This window comes from Dinoponera quadriceps, unplaced genomic scaffold (genome assembly GCF_001313825.1).
Source record: "Dinoponera quadriceps isolate SergipeBrazil2010 unplaced genomic scaffold, ASM131382v1 scaffold397, whole genome shotgun sequence".
In the NCBI taxonomy this organism is placed as follows: Eukaryota; Metazoa; Arthropoda; class Insecta; order Hymenoptera; family Formicidae; genus Dinoponera; species Dinoponera quadriceps.
In genome coordinates, this window is record NW_014554705.1 from 504,621 (window position 1) to 518,586 (window position 13,966).

The 13,966-nt window shown below is 47.6% G+C and overlaps 1 protein-coding gene across 7 annotated transcripts in view; it reads left to right on the forward strand.

The window, feature by feature from the left end:
- Nucleotides 1-2,556: 2,556 nt before the first annotated feature.
- LOC106740943 overlaps nt 2,557-13,966 on the forward strand; it is a 20,354-nt gene continuing 8,944 nt past the window's right edge. Inside the window, exons 1-5 of one of the 7 annotated variants that reach the window (XR_001374140.1) lie at nt 3,047-3,132; nt 3,747-4,151; nt 4,213-4,290; nt 10,469-12,204; nt 13,560-13,960. Coding sequence is in view for 4 of the 7 variants with exons in the window: in XM_014612433.1 (XP_014467919.1) it covers nt 3,963-4,151; nt 4,213-4,290; nt 10,469-10,762 (561 nt within the window). In the remaining 3 variants the exon portion in view is untranslated. Of the gene's footprint in view, nt 3,133-3,746; nt 4,152-4,212; nt 4,291-10,468; nt 13,961-13,966 lie in introns of those variants that run through there. The other 6 variants (XR_001374142.1, XR_001374141.1, XM_014612433.1 and 3 more) reach the window with 6 other exon arrangements.

The following is a 13,966-nucleotide window of genomic DNA, read 5'->3' on the forward strand; positions in this document are numbered from 1 at the left end:
TTACCGCTGGGGCAGTAACAATACGTTACACGTCGATAAGTAATTGACGTACGATAAGTAATGAACGGCCGATAAGCTTCGTGAAAAGTGATCGGTCGATAATAACAGTAATCGACGGTTGATAAATAATCGACAAAGTATAGGCGATACGAGTCGTACCATTTCTCGAACGATCTAGATTGTCATTTGTCGATGATCGACTCTCGTTTGATATATCGCGTAACATCATTCGTCCGTTGAGATTTCCATTCTCATCCCTTATCAATGAAAAATGGTACGGAAATATATCTCTCAAGTTTTATCGCGCGTACGATAAGTGAAATTACAAAACAACGTAGTATTTCGTACGTTGCGTTACTTTTATTTCCTCCCTGCCGCGTCAATGCGACGCGATGTAACATAAGAACGTATATTTATTTGGAGACATACGTTCAGTTATTTACGGTGAGTGTTCGAACAATATTACGAGTATTGCTCGCGCATGTTTTCACCGCGACCTACACACAGGCGCGACGCGCGCGAGGAAGTGTGCGTGGATTATTGATTTCCGATTCATATCTGTTATACATATACAGCGAAGCTATATATTTCTACAAGTTTAGGCGAGTTCTCGAGCGGCCGTAAAGCCACTCCGCGAACGCGACACACACAAAGTGTATGTCCGCGCGCGCAAGCGTGCCAGATCGTCGTGGCGTTCGATGCGATTTTAATCGCTTTTTCAACCGCGAGACAACAACGGGGAAACCGCAAAACCCGGGCTTTCGACAGTTTCGCGATCTTTTCGTAGTTACTAGCCGCCACTGTACACGCGGGTGAATTTTTCGCGAGAAATGCTCTTTGAGGTGCAAACGGCCGCGCGGCGATCAACGAGCGTCGATTATTCGATCGACCTTTATCGCGGGAACAATCCCTGGCGGAACTTTTGATCGCCGGCGCGAAGTTTGTTACCGCTGAAATGAGCACTCGTAGCCTCACGTTAATTAATCTGCCGTGGTGCATGCGCCTGTCAAAAGTTTCGTCCATTAAGGAGAGTTTAGTTTCGTCAACAGGTCGCGAAGACGTCGTTAATTAACGTATCGTTATAATATTATCGTTAATATATATCGCGTCTTCATCTTCTCTGCCGAGTTTCCACTGACGACGAGTGGGAGAACATTCGAGTGAGCAATTAATACGTTCTAATTGATCGGCGATTGCTCGTTAATTCGATTTTCATTCACACCGGAGTTCGCTGCGGTGGAAAGATTTTACAGAATGTCACACTTTTTTTCGACGCTTGTTATCACCCACGCGATCATCACGTATTGCCAAGGCGCCGAGAGACGCGTGGTTGGACAGAGTGCGAAAGCCACTTTTATCGTGTAAATCAGCACGTCTGCGTAACACCATCGGGCATACCGATGGGCCACGAGTGTTTCGTCAGCGTTGTTGCGGCATTTTCAGCAACAATAACACCCTCCCACCCCGCTTCCCTCCACTCCACCGAGTCGACCTTGAGCAGAACCGCGCATTTTCGCGCTGCACGTACGAAGGGTCGAGGACGGACCAATCAATGAGGATTGATAATGACGCTCCACGGTCCCACCGATCTTTTTATTTGTCTCGATAAATTGTAGTCAGATACGTTATCAGCTATATCGCGCGCGCGATACCGTGCTGAAAGTGCGATGTAAACGTCGCGTTCAGGTGAAAGAAGGAGAGAAAAAGAATGACGGTGAAACGACGTTTTGTCTGCACGCGTTTGCTTGATTTCTCATCTCTAGTTTTCCCCCTGTGGCAAATATGAATTTGATATCTGCCACTAAGATTCAATTACGAGTTCGAGCTACAAAATATCGCGTACTTATCGTCGTTGTGAAAGTCTAATTCGCGCGTCGCTTTAACCGAACTCTTATTGGTAGAATTACGTCGCATGGCAGCGTATCGAGTGTTTAAGATACGCTTCGCGTGAAAAAGTATTACGTGCCGTAGCGCACGGTCTCGCGTGCGACTTCTCTCGCGCTTCCGACGCGCTCCGGCTTAATTCGTCCAGCTCTCGACATGGCCGATCGTTGCGTCCTGTTTCCGCCTGTCCTTGGAGAACGCTCCTCGAAATACCGGCGAGTGAGTCGCGCGTTCACCGCGACGAAAAACTCGGTAGACCCGGTCTAGAACTTTCAACGGCAGTCACCGGGTTACGTTTCTTTGCGCAGCTTTCCACCATACGTGCGCGACGTTGAAAGTCGCGGAATCTAGGCCTGCGAATGTAATCCCGATCCGTGAAACAGCTGACGCGCGTTAATAGGTGGCTTCCTCGCACGTCGGTGCCGCGGGGGGAGGTTTAAAAGGAATATCCACCTTCGCCTACGCGAGACGATAGTGCGCGAGAGCGCGGCCAAAAATTCAATCCGGCACGTCACGCCGCTCTGTGTATCAACATTGAAAAATCAATGGTAACCCGTGACGTAGGTGTCCCGCCTCAACGGCGGCCAATAGGCGAACACGCTCGCGGCCCCCACCGCTCGGTCCGCGAATCGGTCGCCTACTCACACGACCGCCGGCGTGCTCATTCCGTAGCGGACTGCCGCAACGAGCGCACGTGAATCCACGGACGGATACATCGTCGAATCAAAGGCGACACACGCGCGCCGTAGCTAAAGAAAGACGGTGTCACGCAGTAGTCTGGAGAGAGGCGGGCGCGCACACACCCGCGACGTGTATGCAGTTTTCCAGTCGGCATTAGCATCCGATCGATCGCAGAATCCGGCGGCGAGCTCAAAGGCACCGACAACACCGATCTACAACGTCATTCGTCACGTTCGCCGCACGTTGGCGCGCACCAGTCGATATCGATCGTGATCACGCGGAGAGAGACCCAGTGTCGAAGAACCCACCGAGGATCGTCTTCTCTTCCTGGCGCTGTACCGCGCGACTGGAACTTTCTAGAAGCTTGGGAAAAGAGCGAGAGAGGAAAGGCGCGCGCGAAGAACCGACGAGAGGTAGGTGGGACAGACGAGACAGAGTGTACACACACCGGCGTACGAGATGGCGTTTATGATGCCCGTGGTGAAAAACGAATGGGACATTTACAAGACGAACCGCAGCCGGCGTTCGTCCGAGTGCTCGAATCCGCAGGCCTGTCGCAGCAGAAAGGTGAGTCCCCTCCGCTCGGGAGAGAACCGACATTTCTTATGCCGCGGAGCAGTGTTTTTCGATCGAGCGGCGAACGCGCGCGCGGAAGATTGCGCGAAAATCCACAGAGAGGGAGAGACGAGTTTTCGAAGCGCGTGCTCGTGTTTGCGCACGAATTTCACCTCGTGTTTTCGCCCGGGGCAAGAAAGTCGCTCCGCCAATTGTAAATACGATTCTGACGAACTTTTTCGTCGCGAACTTTGCGAATAAACGTTGAGATCATTTTACGGGTATTTCGCGCAAACTGCAAAACACTGCTCCGGAGTAGAGCGCGTCACTATCTCGCGAAGCGTCGTACGATATTAGATTTACAAATGTTAACACATTAAGGGTGGGAATCGTAGTAATACGATTTAGCTCGACTGTACCTTAAAGTTTTTATGATCACACAAAATATCGCCCGCTCTAGGCGCTCTACTTTCGTCGAGATCGCCCACCGTTAATGTGTTAAGATAGGGGAAATGCATGTTCGATTAAAATTTCTACGTGTACTGCTGAAAGAAGTAGAGAAAAAAAGCGCCACATGGCTGAGAGTTGAACGTTCCACTGTATCGTGATCTATCTATCACATGTAGAGTGGGAGACGGAAACGTGGGAGACGAGCGTGATAAGCGAGCGGAAACCGGCGGACTCGTCTAAATTTCGAGGTTCCGGTTTGAACGGAACACCCTGTGTGTATGTGTGTGAGAAAGAGAGAGAGAGAGAGAGACATCGAAACCCAAGAATCAGCGACTTTTAACAATGCTGGCGCCCGCCGTTCTTGATGCGTCATTCGCATTGTAATCGTTGAAATGTATGTCAGCATGAAAAATGAAGTTCTCCATGCGCATAATCTGAACCGGCCCGAGGAAGATCGTTACGTTCACGCTCCGCCGAGCGTCTTTCGTGCGTCGTTACGAGATCACGGGTCGATGGCGACGAAGGAAGGCGCGCGCGGATGTGGTCGATTTTTCGATCGCGTAGCGAAGACGAAGACACTAGTAAGAGGACACAAGAGAAAATTGCCGCTTCGCAACTGCATGCGCGCAATTTTTGTCGCAGGTCTGGCGTGCCAGCCGGCAGAATCGGCTCGCGAAGTGCGGCACGTCTGATCACCCCGCCGCCGTCTCGATCCTCATGGTAATCGGCCAGTCTAACTTCGCGTGATTTTTGATTGCACACCCGCTTCCCCGAGGCGTTTGTTTTGAAAATGAAATTTCGCGGCGATTAAGAGATTATCAAAAGAGAGAGAGAGAGACGGGATTGTCAATCGGCGCCGGGCTGATGCTCGGCCGAGAATTTCTCGCTTTTCCGCATTTCCTTTCCGAAATGAACGCCTCATTCAACTCTCACGGTTTCTATGAACCTATTAATTTTTTGTCGTAAATGTTTCATATTAATATGCTATACAAATATATTAAAGATATCATTCGAGAGAATTTTTTTCAAAGCTATTAGAGAGACGAAGCCCTTCTGTGATCAGAGACAGTTATTTTGCCGCTTTTGTACGACCGTCTCAAGAAGAAATTCGCGCTTTCTTTGTAAATGTTATTTTTTTACGTTATGTATTTCAATATAACTATGTATGTGACTGAGAAATTCCCTGTTGCACTAAAGAAGGGTATTCTTCGTTATTTTTCTCGATGTCCTTTCCACATATACAGATGTTTCGTGAGGAGTGAGAATCAACAATAGAATGGGTCTAATAAGAATGTATTATTAAGAAATCTCCTTTTCACGGGCACCCTGTATATAAAGCTTCCTCTCGAAATGTAAGCTTAGACCTCGCTATGCTTTCGCAATGTATACGTTTTCTCTAAATCACCGAGTATTTCTGCCAACTTCCCTCGAGTACGATTTTCTTTCGTGTGCTTTTTATCATTTCTCATATCAGCATCACCAACAGAAGGATAACCTCGGATTACAAAGTCTCAAATTGAAATTCAATCGTTCGAAAATTTATTTATAATACCTTCGAAAAATTTAATGTATAAGAATTCCTCAATTGGTTTCTTTTTTTAAGCTAAACTGGCTGCGCTATTCTAAAAAAATTTATGTAACCCATCGAAGCGTATGAAACATACGAGATTCTCACGCTTCAGTATGCGTAAATTTCTCGAACTAGTGCAGTCCAATTCAGCTGAAGCTAAAAGAACAGACCAACTATCAAATGGAATTAGCGAGTTTACGTTTAAAAAACTATAACCTCATGTTGGTCGTCGTCAGGTCGTCGAACGTATTACAAATGATAAATTCGATTTCTTTTTCACGATTGACGTCGACGCTACGTCGATCATTCTCTCCGTGCGTTAGCGATCGACGATAAGGTGACTCGAAAAAGAAAAAGAGTCGCGTACCCACGAGACTGTCGAACGCCGTGAAAGACCAACTCGCGAAACCGGTTTCCTTTGGGCATCGCTAAGCGCACGACGAAACAGTATTTGCAGACGCCGAATGGTATAGTCAATGACGGCTGACGATCCGCGACCACGTGTCCCGCGGATAAATATATACGCCGGTCACGAGTTTATTTCCATCGGACGCATGCAGTTATGCGCATTATAATGTTGAATTGCAGGTGGATACGCGCGTGTATTTATCGCGCTCGTAAACATTGCCGTAAATGCATCGCCGATACCGGCGATTTTTCCGGACAACAATTTGCCCGCAACAAATTTACAATAACAATGACGACAGCAATTATACACACAGCGATTAATTAGTATCGCAATCACGATTATTATACATCGACGTCGGTATCGATATTAATTAATGATTAATTATTATGAAATTATAGTAGCTAATTAATTGGCAATCAAACGATACGCAATGATGATAGCGACGAGACGATATTGGTACATACGAGACGCTCGGACGGAAGCACTACCGAGCGACATTCACACACACATACACATCTTCGGCTCTACGTGGTAAAGCGTCCGCATTATGCAAATGCCACGTAATAGCGTTTGAATAATAATTAGCCGTGCTTCCCTTATTAAAATTTTATTCGAGATTTGATTTCGGTGTTTAATGTCGAAAGTTGAAAATTGCGACAGCGCCGGTCGGAATTACACGGTCGGGTCATGCGTAATCCAGAAGTATCGCTAGAGGTCGAGGACACCCTGAATATACGACGTACCTGGTATCTATTATGACGCGACATTGCGCAAGCTTGATCGCGTCGGTTTCGTAATGTATCGTGCGGTGAACTCTCGTACAGCTTCGTTTAGTCGGAAGTTTCTTTTTTATCTGTCGCCCCAGTCATCCTATAATCGCAATAATCTCGCTGGTCTAGATACTGAGCGTGCTGCGCAAATTGCAATCGGTCGAGATCGAATCCCGCTCAGTTATCGGTGCTGATATGACGAAATGATTTCGATTACTTAAAATAGTGTTGTATAACTCTATTAATCACTTCCGTCATTCTGTGTTGTTGAACGCGTACGTTTCGATATCGGTTTTACATTAAATTATAAATTCCACCGCAGGCTACAGTATCTCCGCGGTAGAAACCAAAGATGCGACAGGAATCCAGCCAAAAAGTGGGCTATAAAAACAATTTCTGTCCTCATACCACGATTTTTTTCAGCGAATTTGCCGTGACATTTCGTGCGGGAAATTAGGATGATTTCGCGGAGTTTCATTGTTACCTAACAATTGCATCGTTACCTAACAGTTCGTGTATATCGGCATTTGCGCAATGCGCCAATTGAATATGTACATACTTGTTATCGTTCGGTACACTTTTTCACGTTTTATCTTCTGCGGATATATATCGGAACTTTATTATTAATACTGAGAGAGTGAGAGAGAGAGAGAGAACATTTTAAATGTTGTGAATTTTTTTAAATAGTCAAACGATGTTAGTCGGAAATTTTTAATCAGTATTACAGTTGCGATACATCAATAGAATTCTCTCAGCAGAGGATGGTGAAATAGTTACCGATAATAATTTATTTAGTACTTCCTAAATTATTAGAAGTTAACTATATATATATAAAGTAAATACAATATATATAAAGCGTTTCAGATACACTATGCGTGCATAAAGTATAAATCCGTACATAATTTACTTAAATGTTGCATCGAACCTTCCAGTTGTGCAAAATGTATGTAAATATTTTAATATAAGATCAACGTTTTCGTAGAAATGAAGTACCGCGACAGAAACGAGATATTCGCGGGTTACAATGTTAACTGTTTGCTATTTTCCGCTTCACGTGTAGAAGCAATTCTCAGTTTTGCTCCGAGTATTTTCACGATGCCGTTTCTTGAACTTGGCCTGCTATGCTTAAAGCCGTGTAACCGTGATGGGCCGCTGAGGATTGCTGCGAAAGGCGGCAATTCGTAGACCGCGAGTTGGGAACGACGCAGAAAAGTGATCGGCAAAAAGCGTTGATGCCATCGTGTTCAATCGAGCATTCTTCGCGACGGCGGTTCTCAACTTAGTATCTTTAATCTCCTCCTTACTTTTTTACGAGGAGAAAACAAAAGATTCTGCTTCCGACCGAGTTACTTCTACGTGTTTGTTACGCAATTCGGGGGCCGTATGGGAATTTTTTCGACAGATCGTCTTTCGTCATGAACGAAGTGATTGGAAACATTTCTTTCTCATATCTCAAATTGTGCATTCTTCTGTTTGTAATGCGCGATTCATAACGCGCGATCGATAATAATTACACATTGCTTGAAATAATGACACACGTTGAATAATGACGACGTGTGGGTGTGAGCGTGCGAGTGATTTTATTTGGTTAACACGCAGGAGGAATGCAGTTAATTAATTATTTAATTACGCACTGTTGTGTTAGTTAGCCGATAGTGTAATTGGCGAGTATCAACGCCGCAAGTATCCGTCGCGGCGATGCGCGGTATAATACTCGTTATATCGCGCGCATTGCACACAACGGCGGGTTAATTTCCGCTCGGCGAATATCTCCCGAAACAATCTTGCATACGTTGTCAATATATCGTTATAAAAAAAAAATAAACCGGGCGCGAGACATTTTCAACCGACAACTTTTTGTCCTTGTACGTCGATATTTAGAGTCAACCCGAGCACGTGACTCGGAAAGTGGCAAGTAAGCGGTCAGCGATCGTCACTGCCAGAACGCCAGTGCAATCTCACGAGAAATCATTGTCATCAATTATATAACTCATCGCCATGGTTCGCGTATTGCGCATTTTTTTTCCCCATTCATGCTATCACGACGCGGTCTTATCGGCGCGCAATAATTGCTCTACAATCGTACACGATTCGCGTTCGCAACGTCTTATTTCTATTGTTGGTCGCGCGACCGAGTTGCGGTGAGAAGATTCGTGAAACGTTTCTTTTTTCATCTGTTTTTCGTTTTTCTCATAATGTTGGGTGATAATAAACGTGCGGTTTAATTTCGACATTTCGACGGGAGAATATCCGGCAATGGATTCTGAGGCAGGCCGCGATAAACAGATTTCTAAACACTTGCGCTGTCCCCCACAACGGTGACTCGACATACAATCGATCGCGAATGGGTGGCTCGTTTATTTCCAATACTTCTATTATTATCTCTCGTAACGCTTCGATAAGGGGCTTTTTATAAATATATACGAACCTTCCTACTGAAGATTACGGAGAGATTAAGCGGGAGAAACATTTGTGGACGACAAACTTGCGCACATATCGACGCGTCGTGCGTCGTGTTTCGTTTGTGACACATGTTGTATTATGTAATCGCGCGTAACACGACGACGAGAATCGATAAAACCGACGGTGGGAGTTAAATTAAAATTAAAGCCAGATATTCTAAAATATTTAGAGGAAGTAATATTTCTCTTTTCAATAAAAGGAAAATTTACTTCATTATATATCAAATATTGTTTTACTGAAACAAAAAAGCCTTAATATTACATATTTTTCCAACATGGTGTCACTTTCAAGTAATTTATTACGCGTGACAGTTGAAAACTGGAAAAATTAACGAGATAATCATGATTGAATCGAAATTTTCCATATTAAAGACAACATGGGCTCCAACAAGTCGAGAAATTGCCTTTCCGCGAAGGTATGAGAGTCACCGTATATATATATATATATAGGTGTTGCATCGTCGCAATCCGATCCTGTTTGCGGCCATTGTACTCGTGTGGAAGGTGAGCCGCACACGAAAACGTATCTAGTCTAATCGGTCGAACCCTACCGCGACACGACAATACGGGCACGTGGTCATCGGTACGACGCGTCCGTGCGTGGCGAAAGTGCGCGTGCTCCGAAGCGAGCGTCGACACCGCGTACGGTTCGTATCGTGCTCCGCATCGAATCGCCCGCGATCGATCGGTCGGTACGTGCTGAAAATTCTCGCGCAGGTGAATTCGTCGGAATCGCGATCAATCAGCCGTTGGACGTATCAGATTAGCGAAGAGAGTTTCGCGGAGGAGTGAGCAGCCTGTGAATTGCGAATTAATCGCGCGTTCGTCGTCAACGATATCCGAAATTCCTCCTCGACCGATTCATCGGCAATTAACACAAACTGTCGGGGAGTTTTCCCGAGGCGTTTCCTGCTGATTTACGGCTTTGCGAAAACAGAGAACATACCTCGATAACGGATCGATCTCGAGCGGCGGATATCGCCGCGCACAGCGTGACGTTATTATTACCATTGGAAAGCTGCGGTATGATCCTGAGATCGCGAGAGGAGAAAAAAAGGGAGGAGAGAGAACGAAGGATGCCGGGCGATTGAGAAGATTTCGTTTCTGCCCTGTTACTCGCGCGCGTTAAAGCAGTCTCTCGCGAACGTACTTCGCGACTCAGGATCGCCGTAGCTTTCACCGTTCGCGTGCATCGGGCAAAAACACGTGACTTCGTGAGTACTTGTTATCCCGGCGACTGCATCTCGTCGTGATTTCTGCGCGCGATGAATACCGAGCGGAATTTGCTTTCGAAAGGAGGTAGAATAGATAGATCATTGCGTTCGAAGAATTGCGCGGAACAATGACGGTGACGATATCGCGAATCGCTGTCGGCAATTCGCAAGTTGCACATTTAATAAGTAATACAGCTTGGCAAACGATAACCGAGTGAATTGGTCAGTTGGTATTTGGATCAATCGAGGTGTATCAGAGTGACGTTGCAGCATGAAATAATCGCTCGATACATTCTCGATGATTGCACGGATTCGATAACCGAACCTCTAAAATTATCGCTCTCTCGTGCACGGAAAAAGACAATTCCGTTGTGACTGAATTTTCCGTGTTGCTCCGTTTTTACGGACAAATTCCCGGGGAGTTTTCCCCCAGTTTTCCCCCTTAATTCGAAACGGCCCTCTCATGTTCGCAGGTGTCCGAGTGCTCCAAGTCGGAGGGTCCGTCGTTGTCGACGTCGCCCGGTTCTGACTTCCTGACTTCGCCGGCGCACCGCTCCGTACCGCTGACCTCGCGGCACTTCTCAAGGACGTCCTCGAGGGCGTCGCAGAGCTCCCTCCAGAGCCCGAGCAAGAGTACAGGCACGTCGCCGCCCAAGACCGGCAGTTCGAACTCCCTCAACAAGTTCCACAATCGGCTGGTCGACAAGCTGAAGCGCTCGTTGAAGAAGGCGGAGGACTGCGCGGAGGACCAGCGGAACCTATCGTGAAACAGTCATGGGGTTTTGGGCCGGCCGCCTGTGTCCGGCTCGAAACCGATCGAGATCCGACGCACTTCGGCACCCGCTACCACATCCGAGTCGAGCACCAACGTGGCAGCACGCTCGTGTCCGGATCCGTCTTCAGCTTGGTAGAGGAGAACGAGACAGGGGGAAGCAAGAGAAAAGAAGAAGAGAAAGAGAGAGGCGATGGTGAAAGCGAAGCTAAGAGAAAATGCGTGTGTGAAGCGGGGGGTTCAAAGCGAAAGGTGGAATGCTTGTATGTGCGCGTGCGAAAGAGCAAGGAGGGGCCGAGAGAGCAGGCGGAGGAGGGGGGAGGAAAGAAGAAGAAAGAAGAGATCAGCTTTCGGCCGTCGTCGTGTGTTTGGCTCGGGGAAGAGGATGATCGAGCACGTTCACGAGTTTGTTAGTCTGGCGAGCGAGACGGAGATGGGGTAAAGTCAGCTGGATGTCGACAGTCGATCGTGTCGAGGATCCTCAGGATCGGCTCGAGAGAGACGTCTCGATCGAGTGATCGGAGAGGAGTCTCTCGCTCGAAAGGAACGAAGAAACGGGCTTGGGATGTTTCCTCGGATGGGCCACGACGTTTTTCAAACTCGTCCAGTTGCATCCAGTTGCGCGAGATAACTTCGATACGAGGGCTATCGGTCGCGTCGAGGAACGTCCACGTATACATCGTTTCGTGGGCGTAGATCCGAGAGACGAAAGGACGACGGAAACTCTCACATATCGGAACCATCGTTAGGCGGACATCCGTTTTTGGCATGAGCGTCGATAGCATGTGTGGTCAGAATGATTGAGAAGCAAAGAAAATTCGAGGAAACGCGGCGAACTTTCGTGGACCACCTGGCAGATCGGCGGGAGGGTTTCGGAAGAACGTCGGTCGCCGACGGGCTCGATGGACAGCGACACGCGAAGACCCGCTCGTATACGTTGTCAACTTTAGGAGCTTATCCGGTCTCCTGCTAGCGAGCAGTCATCGTGCGAGTCCGGCCGCAACGGGAGGGATTTCCACCGGATGGCGTCCTATCAGTAGGTTGCAACGGCGTCTTCTACGTTTCCTCTGATCCACCGCCACGTCGTCATCCCTCCTCCCGTCTAGGAGATCGTTAAAAATTGTCCAGTTCGCGGCTTCCTTCGCCATCAGACCGGGACTAACGTCCGTGCTATCGTAAAAGTTCTTCTCGGGATAACCCTGAGAATCTGTTTAAGATGCCGAAGAGGAGAGAAAAAGAAAGAGAGATAGAGAAAGAGAGAGAGAGGGTGAGAGGAGTGGGAAGATAGGAGAAGAAGAAAGGAGGAAGAAACAGCCGGATACACACGACGGGATCAACCCTCGACCATTCTCGAGCCCCTCTCTCGCGCCACGGAGGGAGTCTCGGGCCGGAGGAGATGTCGGATGAGAGAGAGGCACCGGCTGCGGAGGAAACGAGGTATATAAGCAAGCATAACCCACGTGATCGCGATTCCATTCGTGCGCGTTGAATGTCGCCGCGGTCAGAAGTCGGCTACGGTACGGTCGTCACCACAGTTCCACTTCTTAATCAGACCTAAAAGCTTAGTTCCTTCGTCGCGCACGTGCCCTCCCGACCGTACGTGCGCTCTACGCTCTATTCGTCCATTTCTTTAACGTGGCACGGCGGGAGATCGAAAAAAGATCGCGAAAACGAGACATTCAGCGGGCGCGCGTGGCTTTTCTTTTTTCACCTGGGATTTTTTTCGCGAGGAGGAGCAATCGTGACGTTACGACGTTGCGGATAGATGTCCGCAAATATGAGGCACAATGAAAGGAAGAAGGAACGAGGAATTAAATAATAGGGAATTAGAAGAACGGTAATAAGCTGTAAATGTTTAAAAGGCAATAGAAGATAAGATGTGAAAACTTTGTCAAACGAGATCATCACTTTTACTATTTTCTAATAAACCTCTACTGCCATCATTAACACTTTTATCATTTTCTTGATAATTATCGATTCATTCAAACTGACTTTCATTTGTATACTGATGATCATTAGACAGTTTAAAAGTTCACTTTCAACTAGCAAGCTCTTATAAATATACAAATAATAAGAAATAGAATTTCGACAGTGTTCCTAATCCTAGTTCCCTATTCCTTCGTTGTAAATTGAAGCGTACTTGTCCGTACGTGGAAATTTAATTCCTCGTTCCTAACACCCTACATTTAATTTCTTAATCCTTTCATTGCGTCTAAGCCGTAAGGCAGCAACTTTCGAGCGAAACGACGTCGCACACATGCACGTCCGAAAGGAAGAAGCCGTAACGTCACGACGTGGGCGCATTCGCACTCGTATCCGCGACACCGTATTGATCCGTGAACGAAGGAACGTCCAAAGGACGTCCCAATCTTTCAGACGCCCGAGAACCGTTCGGGTCCTCCGTACGTTAACCCCCCTTTGAGCTTTCGAACGTCTCACATCAGTCTCATATCAGTGAGCGTCTTTCGGACGTCCTTTGGACACGAGTCTCCGATCCAATGAGATCCAATTAGCTTTCTCTCGCAACCTAAACTGAAGAGCGTCCTCTAATCGGTACGTCACACGGAACTGTTTAAGAATAGACCCGTGTTCCCGCCGCGCGCTCGAGCACGATCGTGCCTTCAAGTTCGAGTATGTTTGTCGGCCTGGTGGAGGCGGGGAACGCGCGTCCGAGGGTACACGAAGACGCCGAATGCGCGCCGGGAACACGGGACGGAGCGTGGAAAGAGAGAAAGAAGAAGAGAGCGGCTCGCGTGAGAAACGTCGCGAGTATTGTTGTTTTATTGGTATAGAGCACCGAATCGAGAACAACGGCACGCTCGTCCGTTGTTGTGCGGATTAAGGTCGAGTTCTTCGCGTACCGGAAGTGGCGGTTCCTCTCTCACCTTCGCGGGATCGCGTCGCGGCGGAAGAGCGACGTTCTCGCCGGCGGTTAGCGTGGTAGTTCGTAGGGGCGCGATCGAACGCGCACGTGTGCACCCTCTCCACACACACACACACACACACACACACACACATATTTGGAGTCAGGTCACATGCGATAGAGAGAGAGAAGCCTAAGGAAGGGGAGCGACTTATTTTTACGTGTTATATGGGGTAGCCCCGTGCGTTGTTCGAACATCGTCCGAGTAGTCGTACTTATATATTCGCGTGTGCGTTATTCCCCCCCCCCCCCTCTCCCGCACAAGAGGGTCAGTTT